General features: G+C 25.5%; 1 protein-coding gene across 1 annotated transcript in view; it reads right to left on the bottom strand.

The window, feature by feature from the left end:
- LOC107165281 (uncharacterized) overlaps positions 1–26,449 on the bottom strand; it is a 253,096-nt gene that overhangs the window by 39,854 nt on the left and 186,793 nt on the right. Inside the window, exons 7-8 of the mRNA XM_089220731.1 lie at positions 19,239–19,526; positions 11,579–11,865 (exon numbers count right to left, since the gene is read on the bottom strand). Of these exons, the coding sequence (XP_089076857.1) occupies positions 11,579–11,865; positions 19,239–19,526 (575 nt within the window). The remainder of the gene's footprint in view (positions 1–11,578; positions 11,866–19,238; positions 19,527–26,449) is intronic.

Genomic DNA, 26,449 nt, shown 5'->3' with positions numbered 1-26,449 from the left:
AAATGTGTGTACTATTTAATTGAATTTAAATCGTGATCATAATGATGTATGCATTATAAAAACAGTATTGGTGGTATAAGCTAATTTAATTTAATCAATCTATGTTTAAACTAAAATTGCACTTTCTCATATTTTATGCTAGTACCTACTTAAGGTTATTAGGAGCACTATAATATTTATCGCACATCGGGTAAATGTGTATTATATACTTAACATTTTGGGTGCACAGTAATTAAAGAAGATAGTTGCAGATACTCGATTTTACAGATATATAATACGAGGCTTTTCTTATACACTTAAATGGTATATAATATGTATATTGTATATTAAACCATGGGAAATCATTTATTTTCAGGAAATGAGTTAAAACGGTAATGACTTTACGTTTAGACTGGACTACTTGAGATAGTCTTTTATCCATTATCGAAAAATACGCAACCGTAGTCTTTTCCGTCTGATTCCATTTGCTCGTTTTAAAATATATATGTATCAAAATGAACAAATAGAAATTTCTTCCTATTTTATTTTCCTATTGAAAATGTTTATATTGATCTACAAACTGCTATTTTGTTATATTAGGTATAAATTAATTAATTTTTTAATTCTTGATTTAAAAACGTAATCTATTACAAATCAATTAAAAACTAAAACTATATTTTATCTTTAAATAACAATCTTTGTATTATACATTTATATACGTACATTAGAGATAAATTAATATCATTGTTTATCACTTATTAATGTTTTCTCTGTGTAGCCTAACGTTAAATTGTATTAAATCAAGTTTATAACTGTATATAACTTTACTAGTCGGCAATGGGTTAATGTTGGTTTTAAAGTTTTTTAAACACCTATAATACTTATTTTCATTCGTCTGCTATTTAGTTATAGATAGTTATAATAAACTATTAAAATATAAATCGTACAATTTGATTTTAGAAACTTTCAGGAAATTGTGAAAAAGAGTAAATTAAATATTATATAATAATTTATTATTGAAGTTTTAAATGAACACACGCAGCTGAAATATTTAATTAAACAATTTTAGCAAAAAAATGTTTAAATTTAGATTTGATTATTAAATGCACAATGGTATATACTTAAATGAATGAATAAATTTGAGAAAATTGACGATTTAAGTAGTGAGAAATTACTAATTAGTTGTACTTTAAGACTTTTCATACAATTGATAGGTAGGATATATTCCCAAATACAAATATAATATTTTATAGTAAGTATAAGATATAAATGGAAAAAAAATATCATAAATTATGATATTACTATAATTTTTTGTAAATATTATGATATTATTATTATGATAAATAATAAATTTGTTGATGTTAATAATAATCAAATGTAACCCAAAATTGTAACCTATTGGTCTATGTCACAAAGTGTAAATTTGTGTGAGTAAAAAAAAGTAATAATAATAATAATAATAATTTGACACACATTTTAAGGCTTGAAACAAAAATGATATTTGTGTTCATAATCTCGTTGGGTATAATTAATTATGTTGTCCTTTTTAAATGTCGCAGTACATTTAGTTATATTTTTTTGTCGGATGTTTTAATCGTTCTTTAAATTTTAGCATTATGTGTCCCTACATTTTCCCTACTGTAAAGTTTTTATTATAACTATAATTATTATTTTTTTTTTATAAATAATATTATGAAATAGTGCGTAGTGTGTAGTAGAGTATAAATATTCATATCCCATACTTTGGCATTAAATTGTTTCAAAAGCAAATGCCTATGACGTGCGCATGGACACACAATATGATCAGACTATATAGGTACACGATGTTAGTACAAAAGAGTTTAAGGGGTGTCCCTATACACGTAGACGGGTCGTCAAATTCTTAGGGGGGTGAACACCCCACCAGAGGATTGATGTGGTTACGTTATGTCGATTAGGTATATATGTAAAATCAGTGAGCGTGTGCACTACGTTTTTTAAATTTATTTTTATTTTTTTATCGTGGTCATATCATAATATTCTATTGTATTATAATGTGCAAGGCGTGACATAAAGGTTGAAACGCCTAATTTACTGGAAATTGTTTAGACAGCATACCGGATTTATACTATCGAAAACAGAAGGGTTGCAATAAAATAACGTGTATCTCGCAACAGCCGTATAGTTACCTATATAATATTTTAATTTCACATTACAAATCCCACAAAATATAAACTCTTTTCGTTCCCTACGTTTAGCTGGAGTACGTTGTATATGTACATGTGGCATTTGTTATTTCAAAGATCGTAACAATTAACCTAATCCAATAATCATTGGTTATGTATAACTGTATGCGACATTAAACAAATTATACTATTGTTTGATTTATATATTTTATAGATATGTTTAAAATGTATAGGTTTATATCAACGAACATGAATTATATTTAATACAATATGGACCTTTATATTATATTTTGCTTAAATTGTATAAATTAATAAATAATTTTGAATATTAAAATTTAAAAAAAAATCAAAAAAAAAATTTGAAAACATAATGGCTTCATGAAAATAGCACAATATTTGAATCAACAAGACCACCAACACATAGTTTAAGTTTTTTATATGAAAAACTAAATTATTCATTAAATAAAACAACAAAAAAAAAAATCTTTCTTAATCGCCAGCGACTCCCTTAGTTCTATTCTAGCTATACAAAACCAAGGGACATCAAATGAAATAATAAAAAACATACAAGAAAGAGCCTCTTCCCTTGCCCCCCGTTCGGTAACCTTCATGTGGATTCCTGCCCACAAAAACATACCAGGAAATGAAAAAGCTGATGTAGCAGCTAAAGAAGCCGCCTCCACCAACATCAATACCCCCAAATTAGACCTTTCGTCTTTCAAGGACACCGCCCGAAACTCCTTAATAAATAGCAAAAAGATTCACCAACGACTCTGGGACCAGGAACTGAACAACAAACTACATCAAATAAAACCTTTTCTGTCACCTAACCCAAATCCTCCCTCAAGTACGAGAAGACAACAAGTAATATGGACACGGATGAAAATTGGACACACTAACATCTCACACGTACACCTAATGAGAAGAGAGCCGAGACCAAACTGCGAACTATGCAACAACGCACCGATTTCCACAGCACACCTACTCCTGGAATGCCCTAATCTATCTGAACAAAGAAAAATCTTTCCACACTTAACATTAAAAGATATTTTAAGTATAGATAATTTTAACCTCCTAATAACATTTCTTAAAATAACTAATCTCTATAATAGAATTTAAATAATTATATATTACTGTCACCTATACCATTAACACCATATACCTGTATTATACTGTACTTCCTTTATTTAAATATTAATATTAAGATGATTGTAAATAACTTGTAAACATGTTTTCCGGCTAATGACTTTATTGTTGAAGCCTTATCATTAATAAAAAAAAAAAAAAAAAAAAAAAAAACAACAAAAAATTAATTTATATCAATAACTCTGTACAATATCACGAGAAAGTCGGAAATAATGTACAAATAATAGCTTCTTATATAATTGTACTTATATATTAACCTTCAATGACACCAATGAAACTCAACATAATAATTATTTGAAAAAAAAGTTAATTTATCTCAACACAATTGTTTATCTATGAGAAACTTATCATATTATAATTTTTATAAATATCATAAAAAATAAAATATAAAATAATAAACTGTTTATAAATAAAAAATAAAAAATACTAAATGTATAGGTTATTAATTGTTCATTATTGTGATGTTTCATTTATTTAAGAATGAGTTATATTTACTTAATAGTTAAGATGTTATTTACTGGATATTATTATGTCTAAATTATACTTTAGGTATAGTAAAACATATTATTACTTATCCTACTTTTATTGTTAAATGTTTAATTAATAAGCAATACATACTCGTACAGTTTAAAACAAATGCGATAGGTACTAAAAAAACATTGAATGCCATTTTTTATTGAATGTTTATTTTATAGTACCTATCTATATATTATTTATTTCACTATGACTTAAACTAAAATATAATACATCGCTAAAATAATAAGTTTCAAAGTTTTGCTCCGGGTAAATATTTTTTTATTTAATCTTATTATATATGATTATTTTGGTTAGATAACTACATTATTTTCCCTAAAAATAAAATATTTTCTAAATACATTAGGCATATACTCTTATGAGTTTTAAACTTTATAAAGATTTTGATTTTTTCGCATTATATTTACGTATACTGAAGTAATATAATATATTTTTCTTGGAAGTCCTAATGGCAATTTAATATTGAATGGCTGAAAAGGAAATAAGTTTAGGTATATTATGTTATTATTCAAATATCTCCAACATCAGTATTGAAAAATTACTTTCCATCAAGGAAGTGTTAAATTAATGACAACTGTGTGGCCATGTGGGTATACTTACCGTTCGAGAAAGAGATAGTTTGTGACTGTTTTGTTTTTAAATTATACACATATCCGAGGTTCACGAACATCCATCTCCGTTTAAATATGCCGCTAATAAATCAGATAAACTTCCTAGATAGTTCTTTCACCACCTTAACGTTTCTGAATTATTCAAAAACTAAATCATACCCGAGAAAATCTTGTTTTATTTTTATATTTTTCCAACAGATTACTCTTCTTTTATCCGTCACCGTGTACATACACCTAACCATCATAATAAACCCACTCATCAATAATTACTGATTTTTTTATCTATTTCAAGTAAAGTATTTCATATGAAGTTTCAGATATAAAATTACAACATATTGATATTTAATACAATTTATAACTATCTTTTATTAATATTAATAGCTACAAATGTAAATTTCTCAATATTCTATTTCACTGTGTGTATTTTTATTAATGATAACAATAAAAAAAAAAAAAAAAATTATGAAAATATACAGTTAGTATTTATGGGTAAATACCAATTTTCTTGAAAAGTTGTGACATTTTTGGAAATATTTTTTTGGTCAATTTAAAAAAAACATTTTAAAGATATCTTTGAAAAAAAAGTTGTATTTACATAATTTGTATTCTATAAGCTATTTATTTATCCAAAAAAATGTATGCATTTTCAATTAGGTACATATTCCAAAGCAGAATATTCTTTTGAGAATTTCAATGTATAAATACAATATTAGTTATACGAATTAGACCCAGCAAAATATTGGTCCAATACTCCGTTCCGTTAATTTATTTTTTAAATACTTATAAATACTAGGACTTGAATTTATATGCATTACAAAATGATACATTATACCAACGTTTAGTTAAATCAAAATAAAATTGTTGTTCAACTATTGGTTATAAATAATACTGAAAACAAAATTGTGTTTTATTATCGGTAATAGTTAAATTTACATTTGATGTTTTGTTCTAATAATTTATATTCTCTGTATTTTTAAGGGAGAAAAAAATATATTCGCAAATAACAAGCGCTAATCACTGTATTAGAAATGCATGACAATCGCCATGTTTAATAAAACATACTAATTATAGATGGTGAGATTTTAGTATTATCTTAAATAATAAATTTAATTGACTTTTACAGTTGTAACGAATACAAAACTATATTTATAAGTGACATAAATCAAATTAATAACCCTAATATAAAATATATCAAATACTTGCGTATTTTTCAGGTAGCTTTTATTTTAATATATATACCTGATAATTAATTTGTATTCATAATAGACAATAGTTGATGCTAGTTGTTTTAGTACCCTGTCAATATTAATAACGATTGAAAGTCAAAACAAATTTGAAAACGAGTTTATATAAAACAATATTAAATTATGTGTATGTAGTAAGTATACCGTCTAACGCAAAAATTAACTAAGTTTTGGGTTAAAAACAAAAATCAATATTTTACGGGTATGTGTGTGATTGCAAGAATTTACATATATTATAAAGATAGGTACATATTATACACTAAACATAATACTGTTATTTAATACTTTGAACCATATACATAATATGTATATCAATATACTATATAAAACTAATAAAATGGACACGCTTTTTAACTTTTTAAAAGATCGCCTGTGATGGAGTGGTTTGGCTTCAAAGCGTATAATGCTAATGTCCAATTTATAGTGGGATATTCATCCAATGTGGCCGTAGAACATAGATGGATGGGTGGATGATTATCCATGTAACTCTGCGTGCCATTCTTCAGTTAGAATTTATAAAAATAAAAATCAGCGGATATTAGGCTTACTAAGTTGCTCATAAAAAGCCTTATTTATAACATCTCTGTTCCTATTTAGGACCTTCGTTAATGGTTGACCTTTTAATGGATAAAAGCAATAAAACACTTTTACCATTTTTACTTAAGAGTATAATAAATCTGGACAATAATAATAATAATAATTTAAAACATTTCTATCATTATTGACTTGTGTAGAATTTTACCGAGTCGCTAGTAGTAAAATTTAAGCTCAGGTATCTCTATCAGTAGACAGACCCCTTCATTCTAATCATCCGGAATTTCTCATAACTTGCTATAATCTGCCTACATGTTAGAGATGGACTGATAATAATCGATTATCATAAGTTTGAATTATTAAAACTATAAACAATTTTATCGTATTAAATGTACTAGAGCTTAACAGGCTGGGAATCACATGAAAAGTTAAATTCCGTATAAAATTTAATAATTATTTACGTAGAATAGCACTAATGATTATTAAATCTGTTTGATTTTATTAATCAACGTTTGGTTGAAAAAACTTTTATTCGCTAAGGATATGGATGTGTATATGTTTAAATCTTAATTAGATACATTTTATAGAATTAGAATATGTCATGTTCTATGAAAAAACTTTGGTAAAGGTTTTAGTATACGACTTATTTCATGGAACTTAATCACCGGACAATAAAGTATGCCCAAGTTAATAAGCAAATATAATACATATAATATATGATACAAATAAATGAAAAATATATATTGAAGTTTTAGAGAGCGTTGTTTATTTGTATTACTTATATAATTTAGTATAATCAATTAGTTAGATATTAAAATTACTAATAATAATGAATCGAAAATGTTTTCGTAGCATATACATCAATGTTAAAAATAAATTAAATGAAAGTTAAATACTGTAAAAATAAACATTTAATTTAAATGTAGGTTACATAAATAAAATTTTAAACGCACGGAATCTTTTAAATTAAATATTTTTGATATTTACCTCAGTATTTCATTATATTAAAGTAAAGAACAGACAATTTTCTTACTAATAAAAATGGCGAAAAAAAGTATTGAAATACTAAAAAAAATTCACTCATCTTATACTCTAATATGACAAGTTCGATTAAAATAAATATTTATAAGGCTTTTGAATATTTTTTGTAATTAGCAGCTTATAATATCGATGGATTGAATTTTGTTATGCTAAGAAATGAAGATAAAGATAACAAAAGTGACTTAAAACTTAAGAGTCTCTCAAATCAGAGATTAACAGATCATAAATTAAATTATACATACCTACAATTATTTAATATTAATAAATAATATCACTATTCTATATCAAACATAAATTAATATTATGAAGATTCTATTGAGACATAAATAGTTAAATATGAATAAATTATACACAAAATATAAAGAATGATATTTTTAAATTGTATTATAATTAGATAAAAATAAAATATATATAATTTTTAAGATTAATACTCTATATTAAATTAGACAGTGCCACAAAAAAATGATATATAAAATAAGAATTAAAATTTTAACTTCCATTTTGAATACGCTTTGAAAGTTATTTTAAAGAAAGAAAAGAATATTAATTTCAATTTAAAAAGAATAAAAGACTTTATTTAAATATTTTCAATGTTAAAAATTTTAAAATTCGATATCAATGGTTCATTATTTTCAAACGATTTCTTCAATGCAATATTTTTAATTTAAAAATAATTAATCTTTGTATTTTATTTTTATAGTAGGTATGTTTAATATTTATTCCAATCTCTGAAAATATTAAATTTAGATTATTTTTAAAAATAATATTATGCACAGTTGTTTTACGGTATAAAGTGCACTAAAGCTAAAATTGATTAATTACTGTTTTTAATCTCGTATAATATAAATAAACAAATAAACGATTCATTTTAATCACCTATTCTCAACAATATTCAAATTAAATTTAAATAATTTTTTGCTTTAATATAACACATATTATTATAACTATTCTACTATTATCTATTATTTGATTATTAATAGTTAGTTTAAATCATGCTTATCTGTATTTGAATTGAATATTATTGTGTTTGTTTATAATAATAATTGTGTAAATGCATATTATAAAGTAGTTAATCTATAAGATAATCAAATTTTCATAAATCCCATTACATAACAGGACACAAATTTCGAGACCTACTTTATAGTTTATACAGTTAAAAATTTATAATAGCTAAAACAACGAAATGTAATTATCATTCACCATTCACAACTTTTGTAGGGAAATAATAAAGTAATACTAAAAATCATCTACATTTATATAGTATATAGCATTATGTTGTTACGAGATGTTCTAAGAATAACGTATGAGTAAATTAGTATTAAATTTTTAAGCATTTTGATCTTAATGTTGGCCTAAAAAAACTTATCGATATAATTTGGGAAAAATGAATAAATGGTACAAATTCCAAGTGTTTATAAAAAGCTTAAAATGACCCCAAAATATTTTAAAGTTACGTTGTCTTGTGTAAATAATTATACTTTTATATTTTTCCATATTTTTATTTTAGATTTTCAAGATTAATTTATTAAAAATGTACTTTGCTTTTTAGATTCTGAGCGGAGCGATGAATGTATTGATTTTACCATGATGTGTGTTTTATTTTTTTGTGTGTCTGCCATCACGTTTTGGGGGCATTAAAAATGCTTCGATTTTCGACTTTAGTACCTCGTTCGATCAGAAAGTGAATCTAGTTGGTACTTTGGGGGTCAAAAAAGTAAAAAATTCTTAATCTTTTTCTAAATAATCGAGAAAAACAAACTAAAAATTAAGGGAAAAACGGGAAATTTTACGCACACTCATTTTTCGACTAAATCGATTTTGGTTTTAATGTAATTTTAAAACAAATGACCATAGATACATAAAATTTTCACCGAATGTCTATATAAATATATTCTATCCACCATGCAATTTTCAAAACTTTCGACTTAAGTTGAACGATTCATAGGCATTTGAAATTTTCGATCATTATTAGTTTTATTTAAATTAATATTGATAAAAATGTATTTGTTAGGCAGAAACTCTTGAAAATGTAATACAAGGCACATAACATATTGTCACAATAGCAGTTGAAATATAAAAGAAATTCATAGTCACAATTCTTTTTTATAAGCATTCAAAGTTTGAATTTTGACAAAATACGTAAAAATCACGAAAATTCACAGATTATTTCAAGCTAGAAATTCATAAAAAATGTTCTTTTTAATTCTAAGATTTAAAAATTTAATACAAGATTCCTTACAAGTTTTTCAATCTTTATCACAAATAAAAAGTCCATCGGAAATTCAAATTAAATTTTTATAATCATTTGAAATTTAAATTTTTACTACATGGGATTTTCACTTTTAGGGATTTCCTTATTTTGGTGTAACTCTAAAACAAATGACCGCAGATACTTGAAATTTTGACTGAATGTTTATATAGGCATTTTATATATTTGATAAAATTTTCAAAATATTTAGATTTGTTTTGAGCTATTTACTGACATTTTAATTTTTCAACTTTTTTAGTTTTTTTTTTCTATAAATATCGATAAAAAATTATTTGTTCGGTAGAAGAGCTTGAAAATTTAATACAAGGCTTCTAACACATTTTAACAATAGCAGTTGAAAAATAAAATAAATTCATAGTCACAATTTTTTTTTTACTAGGATTCAAAGTTTGAATTTTGAGAACATATGTAAAAATCACGAAAATTACGAAAATTCGCAAATTATTTCAAACTAGAAATTCATAAAAAATTTTCTTTTTAAATCTAAGATTCGAAAATTGTTAATAATCTATAATATATCCTAGACAAATAAACCGTCTTCGCTCAGAATCGTTTTTCGTATACAATGATATAATATCATTGGATTCAAATTTAATTCCATCTATTACAGTAATCCACTTGTAACCTACTATACAGCACAGCGACATCCACGACTTACCCGCCTTTTTACATTTGACCCAACAAATTACTAACTATTTTCAATTAGCTACCAAATAAAAAATATACTTATTATTGTGTTATTTAGTTTTAATATAATTTAAAATGTCACACCATATAAATAACCATTTTGTAGAATTTAACTGAAAATGTCTTAAATGTTTTAATGTCTTTACATAGCTGAAACACCAATCATTTACACTATTAAGTATTTTTATTATGAACAGGAGTGAAGGATAAAAATGAAGGTTGGAAAGTTTTTAATCGAAATACTTAAGTGTTCAATAAATTAACGAGTCAAAAGAACAATTTTATTTTATGCTTGACATATTGCCAATAAGACGTCTTTAATTTTAATGTCGTAATGCCATTGTTAGGAATAGTATTTAATTACTTTAACATTTTCGTTTGTTACTGTCAAAATATATTATTTACGCTTTGGTTAACATGACGTACCGTTCGCATTTTTTATTTCGTTAGTAATTATTATTCGAGATGTCACGTATTAAAAATTTCACACGAATAACAAATATTTAAATTCCAGTTGAATACATTTGATTGAAATCCAATAACTATAAATAATGACGAATTCGAAGTATAGTCTACAGTGGTTTAGTAGTACTTACACTCGTATTTTAATTTTTGAGTACCGAAACGAACATTTATTATTATTTAAATAGCAAACGATATCTTATACAGAAACTTATTTAGCGAACGTAGCCGTACTGTTAAATGCCAATGGTGGGTACTTAAATAATTCAATGATAATTTTGTGCCTGCAGGTCGTCAAAGGAATATGATGATAATAATTTCCATGGACTTTAACAGATTATAGTAAACCTTTCAACTGTCACTATCAAAAGGAAATAAATACATAAGTGTTAATTATTATTTATTGCAATAAAGTGATTCAGATTACCTTTGCACATGACCCAAATACTGTCATCATAGATTTTATGGGCGTAAAAGAGACGAATACAGCAGTATGATAAACATTTGAAAAATGTTTTCCTTTCATCGTTACTGACACGGTATATTCATCGTAATACGTACATAATAATATTATGCTATATGGCAGTGTGAAGATGAAGAGGGGGTTAGGGGTTTCAACCCACGTATACAACAGGGAAAGTATGTACAAATCTGTATAACATTTAAAATATTATTTTTTCACTATGATAATCATCCACCCCTTTCCTTATTTAATTCCTTTTTTCGGCACTGTTTTGTTAATGAGTTAACTGATTATCGCTTTAAGAACACGCCTAAGCCATAACGTTGCCCACCTGTACCGTCGGCGGCAGTAGTTTCGCGTCGAGGACCAAAACCCTCCAGGTCCGTGTGACCCACCAACCCTTACGATATACAGACGAACTGCAGCTGATAATGCACACTCACCTATGGAAGCGTCGTAGATGTGTAGTGACTCGGATGTCATGAACTGACACACCAGTGACGTCTTACCGACGCCTGTAGCACCCAACATAGCTATGCGGAACGGCTGAGTGATGCCTGGACAGCTGGCGCAACTGGACTCTCGGGAAGACGCCAACGATGTGCCTGCACTGGTCCTCGCTGAACCAGGGTAGGAACCACCATTGACACCTCCACCTCCACCTCCACCGCCAGCACCACCGTAGCCAACGCCGATTACTGTGTAGTTGGATGTCGTCAAGTGTTCCGTGCTGAAAACATAGAATGGATGAGCTAGCTATATAGTTTTATCATCACGGACAGAAAATATTTATGATTTTGACGATAATAATCGGTTGCGACTATGATAAATTATAGCTCATTTATTATTTATCATAATATTTTATAACACGATGACGTGGTTGTAAACACAAACCGCCGTAGGTACTCAGAATTTGAAACTAAAAATGTGCCTATAATAATATATTGTTATAGAAATTAGAAGTTGAATGTTAAAAAAAAAAAACCTTTGTAACGATACTTAATAAAAATAAATACAATTACTTTAGTGAGTAACCAATTAAGCAGGTAAGTACTTTGAATTATGGAAATACAATATTCACAATAATGCATAGGTACTTAGAAAAAGTGCTGGATAATATCATAAGACTCAGTTGTGAAATAATATTTGTCAATTTAATAAAAGTGAGTGGTCAGTTTGTGTGAGGAAAAAAAATATAATAGGTTTTGTTCTATTTCGATATATACTTAGTTTAGTTTGCAATTGTTGTGGATAAATAAATGTCTCGATTGTAATACGTATCCAATATAGTGTCATATCAGAATCTAATATAATTTGTGATGTCAGATGATATCACTGTAAAAGAAATTATTTTCCAATCGAGGAAATTTCGTAGAGTAATTACTTTTCAATAAAATGTTTGTGATAAAAATAGTAAAAAAGTACAAATAATAATTAGATACATTTTGAAAGAATAACCTATTTACCGGTATTTGTAAAGTAATTATAAAGTTTTCAAAAATATAATTTATTAACTATATATGTGTCAGGTAAATGCAGTAATTGAAACTGCAATGTTGAAAATTTATTTTTAATGAAATATGAAAACCTTTTAGATGATAAAATACAAAAAAATAAATCGATTTTATATAACTCAATAGAAAATAAACACAAAAATAAAAATATTATATTCGTTTATAAAAAGATATACAATACACGTCATTGTATATTTATTATAATATTATGTAGGTATTTTGTTTGTTTTTATTATAAACACATTCAAAATAAAATATTATTTTGAATACTGAAATACTTTTTTTCATGCTTAATATAAGTACATCACTGTACACGTGCATGCAACTCATTACCTTGCTTTTATCTAGTTTTATAAAACCACGTGTATGCGTATTGTGTATATACATTGTACTAATACGATTTATACTTTTATACGAAGTATATTATATAGAACTTAACGCATGTTTGAATAAAATATACTATGTAGTTTTATAAGCCATTTACCTAATTCCCACCGAGTAGAAGGAATAAGACAATCATAAACAAACTCCGCATCGGCCACCCCCATCTTACACATAGATACCACATGAAAAAAGAAGAAAAACCACTATGCATTTTTTGTGGAACTGAACTAACAGTCTGCCTCATTATCACCGAATGCCATCAATTTGTGGATAAACGAAGAAATTCAAACGTACTCATCACACTGGACGCAACTCTCGGACCGAACGCTACCAGCTACCACCATCGCAAACGCAGGATTCTCAAATTTTTAAAAACCAATTTGTATGATAAAATCTAAAAATAAAACTGTGTATACTAAGTGTGACTAATGGCCTTTGCTACTGATTTCAGATATGTTCAATAAAAAAAAAAGATATTTACCTAATTATTAAATGTGGGAAAATTTATTGAAATATTTATGTTTTGTTGTTTCTTGTTAGGTTGTATGTATTCAAATGAATCAAATAAACGGAAAGTTGTTTGGAAATATGATAAAAATAAAATAAAATCATTGAGTTATAAATATATTAGTGAGAATTCTATAACGTTTTTAAATTAATGCCTTTACTTTTTGGTATAAAACAAATTGAATTCAAAATGATTGCCTTTCATTTTTTAATTAATTTGCTAATTGGAATTTTTTAGCTTTATAGTAAATACATGCGATATATTTTCAAAATATGTATATTTTGTAAACAAATATTATACTTATTCAGTTTTTAATTAATGTATTTTTTTTTTATTTGTATAGAATTTGCTTACAAAAATAACTATACATTAACGATTTGGATGGCTCATTTGATCGATCCAATTAAAATCGTTTTACAAAATTTTTATTTCTTATTTGTATCTATAAGTTTTTGTAATGGCTTATTAAGTTTAAATAAAATAATGATAGTTTTTATCTAAAAATTAAAAAAAAAACATTTTAATGAAAAAATATATATTTTCTTTGGCGTTTATTTATCACGCACTTAAATGAACTTTTTATTAAGAAGTACCTTTAATATATTTATTAAAAGTATACTACAAACATCAATAGTACGCAAATATATACGTTGAGGAAAATAAATTTGGGAATCAATATTCGGGAGGATCTACATGAACCTTAATGTCTTATTAACTATTATAATATAAACTTGAGTATTCTGAATAATTATCCTGTTTATAATATTATTCTCTGTGATGTGTGGAAAATTTGTTGGCTTAGTGATTAGCGATTACATAAAAATATCTATATTTCCAGGAAAACGTCGGTATTGATGGACGTATTCTGTTTCCTGTAAAAAGGGTATTCTCGTAATAAGAACCAGATCTCTATTGTATAACTTAAGTACTTCAAGTATACTTTTTTCACTCCTACTTGGTAATTTTCTAGTTGCATTATTTTATCTTGAACTGCAGTTGAATAAAATATACCTACAGCTTCATCAAAGATATAGAAATCGAAAATTTATTGTAAACAACTAACCATAATATGTAATGTACTAACAAAATCATTGTAATAACTAATCAGACTAATCTTATATAATTGTTAATTGTCAAACGTCAGCCAGTATCCTTTGCTGCCAAGGCTTATTCTAATAAAAAAAAATATATATATATACCTACCAATAATATATATTTTACGTATATGAGTTGATTAAATTGTATGTGTTATAATATATGTATGTATGTACAATAAATGTAATTAATAATATATTTTAATAACTCAAAATATCTGATGATTAAATACTATATATTATATATATATGTGTGTATACGTATGTATTGTATATACTATGAATTATTTAATTACATTTGGTCTGGTTTGGTACCAACTGGAATGGCAATGAAATATTATAAATTTATAACCATTGCCCAATTCCAAGAAGTATTGTAGTGAATAGTTCTAAATTACACCTGTCTTTGTCGTAAAGTACGTAATTAAGTAATTTTATTGCATTGCATTTTCAATTTTGCTTTGGAAATGTGAAACCATAAAAAAAGAGAAGGCATTTTTTATTCAAAACTGCAAATCTGAATTTATAACTGTATATTAAAAATACTCAAACAAATTATAAAATTTTAGAAGTATAATATGATGTTTATTGGTTATAGTTATCGTAGTTTATAAATATAAATAAAAAATAAAAATAAATCTTTTAAACATACAAAACTAAAAATTTGAATATTATAAGCTTTAAGTTATAACTATTATATTATAACTTAATAAATATTAATTAAATGTGAAAAAATAGAATAACTTATCTTACTAAAAAGTATCAATGTTCTTAAAATATGCAAATAAAAATATATTTAAATTTTTTTTCTTCAAAAACTAAAGTTAATTTTTAAAATATTTAAATGATGTTATTTCGTTAAAAAGTTTTTTAGTTTAATTAGCTTTATTAAAACAATGTGTTTTTCAATGAATAAATTAAGTTTAAATTTTAGAAAGAACCACTGTATGAGAAAAGTATTTGAATTTAATGCACTTTGTTTTTAAGAAATAATATATGGAAAATAAATCTTAACAATGATATAGGAACTTTGGCTTGATCATACAGTCATACATATTCGTATGTACTTAATGCATATTGTAAACCAATTTAATTAAATCTTCGAAAATAATCAATTTACACTTTATAAGTTCTTTATTACTATAATTTAGGCCTATAAGCTTAACTTTTAGCACAAAATATGCAACTTTAGCTATAGTTACCGATGTGTAGATTTCTAGTTTGAATAGTATTTTAATACTGCATCTAATTTCATTATTAATTCAAAAATCGCTATAATAGTATATATATTACCATGATAACTTATTAAACCAATTGGTGTTGTATCAAAGGATTGTTGGAAATTAAATTATTGATCAACCACGAGTTCACAAATCATGACGTATAAGTCCGGTAAATTAAAATTATTAAATAGAACCAGCAGATGCATAATGAACAGAATTTTCGTTTAAAACAAAATTAGCTCAGTATTTAGAGACACAACTAATCAAAAAATTAAATTGGAAAATTCAAATTATCAAAAAGTTTGTAAATTACGGTTAAGTAAATCACGGCTAAATTCATCAGATAAAATTCTCTCCAATTTGATATACAATACAATAGGACAGAGATTTTAAGCCAACTTAACCTACCTACACATAAACAGGATGGTTTTCTGCATCAAAAAATGAATTAATACAGTTTCACGACAAACTGAATAAAAGCAAAGAATCTCTACAATTCAAAATTTGCAAAATAACATCCAAACCAAGATGTATACCACACTCCTATCTCATGGTAATATCATTTTGGAAGATCTCAAAGACCAACCGGGCAACTAATAAATAAGATATTAAATTACTGGTTGCAAAATTGTAAAAGTATTAGTTATATTGAGACAGTTAAAAAGTAATAATAGAAAAAAACAAAATGCAAACGCGTTGCGTCAGAGTTAAAGGTATTGAGGAATTACAGTGATTTGGCAACAAAGCAGTTACGCAGCCATTGTGTAATAAAAACAGACTTCACTACATTATACAGTAAATCAAATAGAAATAAAATTACAATAAACCTCCTGCTGAGGTAATTAATTCAGGGATGATAAAGGCCAATGGTTTTTTGTGTAATCAAATGTCTATATAAAATAATGACCATATAAATTTTCCATACTGTATTCATTATAAATAAAAGTTATTTTTAGTTTTTACGTATAACTTGTGATATTTGCACGATCGATCAATTTAATATATTTGGTAAAACATTATATTGAATGATTATCATTACAGTTTTGTAACTTATAATATTTACACGTAATTTTAATATTTTTTTGACAAAGCAGTTTTTTTTATAAAAATTTACCGTATGATAAAGTTTATTTTGAAAAAATGCAAATTTTCTTGTTTAAATATAATACTTATATACATTTAAAATTGAATATTATTCCTTGTATTATTGAGTTTTACTAATACTCGTGACCAAAATCCGGGTAAAAACATTCTGCAACACATCTTTAATTCTTTAATATCTGTAAAACATCTCATCCTTGAATCCCCTCGCCTAACTGAAGAGAGAAAAATATTTCCTGTTCCAACAAGTCTCGAAGACAATATAGCAATAAAAAACTTTAATTTATTAATGTATTTTCTTAAAATAACTAACCTATACAACCAAATTTAAGTATTTCATATAATGTACCAATAATGTTTTGTTTAATTTTATTCTTTATCATATGTATTAACCTATTCTTATATAATATTTGTAATCATTAGATAAATGTACCTACATATTTTTAAAATATTAAACTTAAAATGTAAACTATATTTGAACCCGGCTACGTTGAAGCCGTAATAAAAAAAAAAAAATACTTATAACATTTATATTTTTAACTGGCCATCCAAAATGTATATAAAATTATAAAGAGTATTAATTTAGAATAGTTTATATTTAATTGCATTTAAAACAATACAATGTACTTATAAAACACATAATTTCACAATAAAAAAATTGTTTTAATACATTTGAAAACTTAAATGTTTAAAAACAGAATATTTGAGAGAGAGCCATATAATGAAGATGTTGACTAAAGGTGATCGATCCAATATAGTTGCTTAAAAATAAGAAGAAAAATAAGTGATGACTTACAAAAGAGTAAATATGTCCCACGATGGACGTCATTCGATTGTGTCTGATTTAAACTTTTTAAATCTTTTCTGTGTTTGGAACGCGAGTCTGATAAGTAAATTATTTTTTCCTACCATTTTATGTTTCGATTGCGTCCTGGAGATCGTCGATTGTAAACGATTTTTTTCATATATTTTCTGTATTTCAATTTCGTTTTGTTGTATGTAAGCGTTAAACATACAAATATACCTAGTACATTTGGCCCATATGGTGTGCATGCAGATCTATTTCAATACGAGTTGTTTTTTGACTGATTTTTATTCATTTTTAAATTATTATAATAATCCCCTTTTTAAATGACAAGAGGATGTATTTTTTAATCATTCAACCATATATATTTTGACTGATTTTTATTTATTTTTGTTAAATGATTATTTTTTAACACTGATTGACCAAAAATGTATATTTTAAATTACTGATTGACTATTTTTACTGATTTTTATTTGTTTTTGTATTAATATTTTTTTGAATATCACTGAAAAAATAATTACTCATTATAACTATTCATTTCCCAATATATTAGATGCAATCAGAATATAAAAATTCAGAAAAATATTATACCTATCCGGTTAATGGACGTAATAAAAACATTGGGAAGGCATAAATGGTTAAAATAAATGTAGGTGTATTTAGCACTTAATTACTACAGAATAGGATGTAATCGGAAAACAGAAAAGTTAAGCAAAAATTGTTTAACCTTATTCTGGAACGCAATCGACGATCTCTGAACATAATAAATTAAGTGTTTGAAGAAATAAAAACAAAATATGTGTCTTATACATGAACTAGCTGACTATTTTCCGAGATACGTGTAAAATTTGCTTAATGTTATACTATACTGATATCAGAAAGCTTAAGATGTCATTATTATAATGCGTACGCAATATGCATATTATACTTAAAATTAATAATAATAATAAATTAGCTTATAAAATATATTATGGTACTTAATTGTTTAAAATAAAAAATACATAAATGTACTACGATTGATATAAATTAGCAATGACTACCTGAATAAAAGATATTCATAACCACAGGTAATTAGACATGTTTTTGTATTAGGAAACATATTTGAATGGCTACATACGGATATCGTAAAAATGTCACAACACGCAAATATTTACACACGATCTACAAAAATTATTATTTCGCATAGTCATTGTTTCTTAGGCTTAGAAAAAATATTATTTAGGACGGTGTGGAAAACTATGTTTAGAAAGTTTGGAAATTAAATTTACATTCACAAAGTTAAGCGATGAGGAAAATTAAAATGTTTTATTGACTAAGGTTACATTTTTTAATGATGTCAATAAAAAAAAAACTAAGTGTCTCTTTGTCTTGAGACTACCGACAATCGTTTGGAGAAAACCTTCGTATTCCCATAGTCCTATCCATCCCTGTATATCGAAATTGTTGTGGTTTAGTTTAATGTAATTTAACTTACCTAGAATTGCTGGATGCAACACTATTGTTGGATTTTGACCTTCGACTTTTTAATGAATCTCCTCGGTTAATGATCCCTTTGCCAGAAATTGAAAACTGTCGGATCCGATAATATTCTTCTTCAACACCAGTATTTGGCATACTGGCCACTCTAGACCGCTGTTGTGGCAAGGTTAGTTGGTTGGAACGGTTTTTAGGTATACCGTTGGGTCCCAATTGCAATTGTACCGTGCTTTTGCTGCCAGGCGTCCGAACACTTTGTGATCGGCTATGATGAGGACTCCCATACCTACAGAACACAATTAAAATGATTTAAGTATCTGATACTGAATTATAAGAATCAAAGCAACTGCAATAGCTACGTGATCAAAAATTAATATAGACTACACATCGTTTAAATTTTCAATTTAAACATTCAATATTTGAACATTTCATACAATATTTCACATAATATTTTTTTTCCTGGAAATTAAACAAAACAATGAGTGTTAAACCACATTTTCCTGAGCAATTTTTACGATATAAGATGTTCAAGCGTAACATGACGATCTTTCTTCAAACGACCTTTATAAGTTCCTTGTAATTCAAAACGCATTAATAAAATATGTTGAATAAACCAGCTAATAATTAATAGAAATACTTTAAATCGGTTGTTAGATACAGTGATTATAATGCATAGTAATGTATAATTTATATTATTGTTTTCAATTATCTGCACAAATTCATAAATCTATTAGGCACATATTATATTATTCATCTATTTGTGTGTTTAGAGATCTACAAAAACATTTTTTTCTTCTTTATTTGGAATTTCTAAACCTTAGGGGTACAGTAGGATTATGCGGTTGAGCACATATAAATAAGTCTTAATAATTGGTTACGTTTCAAATGATTAAGGTGTACGACAGTTAAATCATTTATTTACGAATACATTTTTTTGAACTGAAATTTTAAATTTATAATTTATTGAAAAATGTAATATTATTACAATTATAAATGCTTAAAAAAAGACTTTGTGATATTATATACATTAGTGTTGTAAATGGAATTTTATTGGTAGTTGTTAGGTACTAACCTGGTAATACAACATCTTTTGTCATTCAAAAAAGTAAAAAACTTAAAAAATTATAAGGATAAAAAATATAATTTTTTAATAAAAACGTTGGTTTTTGAACAACTTGAAACTATGTAAAAAATATTTTCAAAAACATTGATAATTTTTGAAATAATGAGTGTTCAATTATAAAAGAATCACCCGGTATATATTATATATATTGTAACAATTTCGATTCATAAAACGTTATTATTTCAGTGATTTTGATGGTATATCATTTTTTTTTAAACTCGAATTTTATTAAGTTTAAATCATAAAAAATATATTGATTGGTACTCAATTCGATGATCGTAAATTTGGTTTTTTTCATTGAATGTTGTGTTGTGTGTTGAGTTTTGACACACACAAAATAAAATGTAAATCTAATTTTAGATCAATTTTATTTATGTCACAGAACACTTTAAAGTATTTATACTGGAAAAACTTGGTTTCAGAGAAATAAAATACACCCATCATGATTGGAAAACCATTAGGCTTTATTGCATCGCTCTAAGAACCTAAAAGTGGGTTCTATATAATATTTTAGTAATTATTCATAAATTTTATAATACAAGCGATACACCACTTGGTATTTGCCTTAATACATTTACAATCATATTTTGATTTAACAATCTATCAACAGTAAGTGGTTGATCAATTCCGATCTGACTTACTAAACACAATAGCACATATTTTTTTAACTGTAATGTTGAAAAAACTGTGTAGTTGCTATTCTACTATAATATCATTATAATTTTATTTAATCACCCCATATTTGTAACATAATATATTATATTATAATAGTTATAATTCTAAGTATTTCATACTTTTTTAATTAACTAATTTTGTAAGCATTCAAAAGCATGTACCAAATGCAATTTATCAACATATACAAACATTGTAATAAATAAACATTTATGATTTTAAATAATGAAATTTAAACTGATAGAAACTGATGAAAGGTAAATATAAGAATATAAACTTCATGATATTTTTTACGGTTTAAATTGATGTTTTAATGTATATTGCATTACAATAATTACCTAAAATTTATTTTTATTTTATTTTAACCAACACTCTATGCTAGTATATTTTATTATATTATACTGATAGAGTTTTGTATTGTTGTTTCTAACAAATTTCATATAGTAATTTTATTTTACGTTTGATAACTTAATTTAATTGTTCACCGAATAAAAATGCTATTATATTTGTTAGAAAAACTATTTTGTTTCATTTTCGTCAACTATTTTAAAGTGATAATATATTGGATATATATTCGTTTTGATTATAGCTTAGAAATGTTGTAATGACCCTGTAGTTCTTTTCGACAACAAAATCCCGTGGGAATGTCGAGCAGTTGCAAAAACGCCAAATAGAAATGAAAATCCTCCAAAATATTGAATAACCAATAAAATTTGTTTTCAGCCGTTTTACTATACACAGTGAAGTAACCAATACGATAAACTTTGAATGATTTTTCGTACAGAATATATTTTTATACCGAGTAAATACGTTATATTATAATAGAACAATATTGTACCAATGTGGTTTATAAATAATAATAAATCATCCATGGGCACTTGGCACATCTTTTGAGTATACATTATCCATCACGAGGAGTCGTTAATGTAAAATAAGATCCTATCAAACATTATTGATTTACCTAATATATTTGAGTACAGTTGATTACTATAGGTTGTTATGTAAAAATTTTAATTCATAAGTACCTAGTACAAAGACTCGAAGTGCCGTTAATGGATGGATTCAAGTCTTTCTTAACTATAAATCGTATATTTTTCATAAAATAATTTCATTGCATGTATGATATTTTTGTAAATGGTATACATATTTGATATTATACATACATTTTCTTAGTTAAGAATAGAAAATAAAATGTATATAAATAATTATTTAAGCTCAAATATTCATAATGTAATTGATCTAATACTAGAATTTAAAATAAAAGAATTAATAGGTAGGTAGTTCAATATTATTCATTTTTTTTTAATGAAAAACCAATAAATTAATACCGCACACACTTTTTTCTATACTTCGATAGTTTTTATAACACACATTAATTTACTTCTAAATAGTTTTCTCCAAGTTACATATATTTTACGAGCTTTAGTTATCCAAGGCTGAGTTAATAGGTCTCAGTTCATTAACAGAGTTTCACCGATTTAATGTACTGCACCCATTAACTTAACGCATGTCGACTGGAAAAAAGGAGGCGTTGTCGTGTTCGTTCAAACTTAACGTATTATGTTATAAAACCTCCGTCGCCATGAATATTTTGACTCTTTGTACGTTGACGAGTACACCCAATGACGTTCACGCACATAAAGTAATAATGAATGAAAGTGTCTCAGTAAACTTTCCGAAATTTATCTATAGAGAATATAATATTTATAAAGCTGTCAAGTGTGTTCACTATTTGTTCAAAAACTAGTATTTATAAATTTATTATTTTTTTTTGCCTAGAAACCTGACGTTTTTCATATATTCCGGTGGACGTCATTATAATATGTCACTTTGAAGTTTTATTTTGAATGTGTGTGCATATATTTAAAACATGTATATGTATATATATATATATATATATATATTGCATTTCAAAGCAAAACAATCGAAACGAATCAATTGATATAGCATCATAAAATGCAGGTATATTATAATATATTATATGTACTTCAAATAAGTTCAATAAAATTCCAAGGTATGTTATTGAGTCAAGCATAATGTCTGTATTCGTATCACAATAACAATAATATGAATGATTAAACTTCCTGTTAATACATTATATTATGTTTTTATATGATATATTATTTATTAAGCCATATTGATCAAGATTAAACAAAGTATATAATTTTCATACAATCCTTCCCCGCACACTTTATAATTGTTATATGATGTCTTTTTTTTTAAAATTTTTTATATAAAATTTACAACCTGTACTTAAAAGTAAAATAAGTAAATATAAAACAAGAATAAACATATTATAAGATATTATAAACATATAAATTATTAACATGTACATTATACATATTAAATAAAAAAATTGTTTACATAAATTATATATAGTACATGCGTACATTATACATAGCCACCTATTAGTGACACTTTCGTTAGGTAGTATATATATTATATATATTTTTATTTTTTATTTTTATAACGTGTTTGGTTGCCAAGAAGATCACGGAACCATTTAAGTTTTAACCTCCTTGGAGAGTTACCGAGAATTGTTGGAGTAGAAAGTTTTTGAGCAACCGAATTGAGGTGAGATAGTAAGAAAGGTGGAAACGTTTATAATATATTTTTGCTTCATCGTATACTAGTGGCATTTTAAGATCTGTATGGATAATATGGTTGGATACATAGGGAAGAGAATTTAATAATTTACGTAGTGCTATATTTTGAAAAGTTTGGATTTTTTTAAATTAATTTTTTTTGCGTTTCCCTATAGTTAGACCATATGTCCACATAGGTTTAAGTAAGGATTTATAAATAAGTAGTTTAGTACTAGGGTGTGTATATTTGTTATTATAAATGAGGTTTTTTAACAGACGTAAACGTTGATTTAAAATTACTCTTTTGGATTTGATATGCTTAGCCCAGGTCAGCCTTTTATTGAGGGTTAAACCAAAATATATAGTATTCAAAGCACTTGAAATTAAGGTCCCATAAATGAAATATCATCACAGGGGGCAAGTCTGAGGATTAACTTAACGTCGTATGGATAGATTTAGATTGATTAATTTTAAATCTCCAGTTGGTTAAAAGATATAATATTAAAATTGTGTAAGCATTCTCATGAATAACATATTATTCTTATACTGTCATATAACTAGGCTGACTACAATATTAAATATTATATTATTAAATATATTTTATGTGTTTGAGAAAGGAAACACAATTTTTTCATTACGTAATTAAATAATAGATCTGAATTTTTCATTTAATAATAATAATTGATAATATTAGATATTAGTCTAGTTGTATATGTATATTGAATTATATGATTTTTATGATTTATAAATTCAGATACATTAAAAGCGTTTATTAATATTTTTTGCTAAATGACGGAATAAATGTAATTTTTTTAAATAAATTAGTGTTGATCAATCTTATCTTGTATCTAACAAAGAAAAAAACAACATAATTATAAACGTAAAACCAATTACGTTATAGCTATCAAACGAAAATTGCAATGTTCAGTGTTAACATTGAAAAACTCTAAATAAGAAGAAAAATGATTATATATATTATTATTTTACAAAGGCCGTTTTATGACCCATAAAACGAATTTGCAACCCACCTGATAAACGTAATAATTGTTGATAGAAAGAGGTTTTTTACTGTTTTATTATACCGATTTCAAATGAGGAAATCGCAGTCTCCTTTTCAAAAACTCGCCATAGTCTTCATTGGAAACTCGATTCTGAAATGATTTTCCATTACGCTATCCATTAAAATTACTGTTTTATGAAAAGGTAAAGAGATTCCATAGAATGATACATTTGAAAAATTCGATTAGTATCGATTTCACAATCACATTGTAGAATGCTAATTACTTTCAAACATGGATATTCAATTTTATTTCATTATATTTAATAATAATCATTGGTTATAGTTACTTATTTATATTAAATTCAACTTTAACTTAATAATATAAGGTATACTTAATATTTTAAGTGGCACTGACAATAACATCAGTTTGACAATGATAAATGATGTCGTATTTTTATTCTGTGTGGATTTTGTTTTCATTAAATATTTATAAGATCCAAGAGGTAATTTAGTAAAAAATATAAAAAGTAGCTATGAAATCAGTTGAGGTAGTGAATACATAGAATTAAATTATGTATGGAGAAATAGGAATTTGTAGGGTATTATTTACATAAAATTATAATTATAATTTATTAATTATAAGAATATACTGAACGATATTATGTAAGTATAGGTATTGTTGGTTTTCATCATTCATGAACACATTTATATATTTGTATGACAGCGTTTTTTTTCTTAAAGTATTTGCGGAAAAAAATTCTCGGTGATATAAAATATGAATATACTTTCTAAAATACTTTTGTATTTTTATTGAAAACAATTTTAAGCGAAATAAAGTCATAATAGCCATTGTAATATACTGATTTAAGATGGTGAATTATGCAAAGTTACCAAGATATAAAACCATATAAACTTGATTCTTTTGTTGAAGATTGAAGATCATTTGTTTTCGATGGACTAAAAATAAATACAAAATATCCTTAAATATATAACATCCTATCCTTCTATAATATTTCATTTTGGATTATTATAAATAATTATAATAATTAATAATAATGTAATCATTTATGGTATAACTTATGATTCTTATGTTACCGTGAATTGTATTAATGTGTAGTGTGTACATATATCGTACAGTATAAACCAACCTTTACCAACCATAACAATATCATATCATAAATCATATAAATAATTCAAAATTCATTTTCGACAGAACGAATTTAAAAATAAGGGTAAGTTTCTTATAGTAAGATAAGCCATTAATAAAATTATAATTATATCTATTATAATTAATAAATCCAAAACTTTTTATGCATAATATATAAAGGTACCTACACTATTATCCACATTAGAATATCTTGATTACAACAAATGTTATGAAAATTATCAGTACCTATTAAAATGATTAAGCAATGTACTATGTAAATTTGAAAACAAACAGAGTATGCCGAGGTGAGTCACACATACAATTATTTTACAGTAGAATGTCTAATTGAGAATGAAATACACAAATAGGTAGGTACCTATTATATTGTAATTTCTGGAGGAATATTAATAATATGCAAAATCCGTTTGCAATTAATATTATAGCCTCTTATGTAATAAGTTAATAAAATATATCGTTTTAATATTGTGCTAAATGTATTATACAAGACTTTTAAACCCGTGTCGGTGTAGAAATTTACTAATGTTGCTATTAAATATGTTATAGGCATTTCGTATTTTTTGCCAAGTCATAAATCATTACGCGGCACAGGATATTATATCATTAAAACCAAACAGTTCATTGCTCTTAACCGTAGTTCCAATTTTGTAAAGTCACATCGTAA

This window comes from Diuraphis noxia, unplaced genomic scaffold (genome assembly GCF_037042655.1).
Source record: "Diuraphis noxia isolate RWA-SAM2 unplaced genomic scaffold, SU_Dnox_SAM2 contig0002, whole genome shotgun sequence".
NCBI lineage: Eukaryota > Metazoa > Arthropoda > Insecta > Hemiptera > Aphididae > Diuraphis > Diuraphis noxia.
Note: the sequence above shows the minus strand (reverse complement) of the source record. Positions and strands in the feature narration are given on the sequence as shown.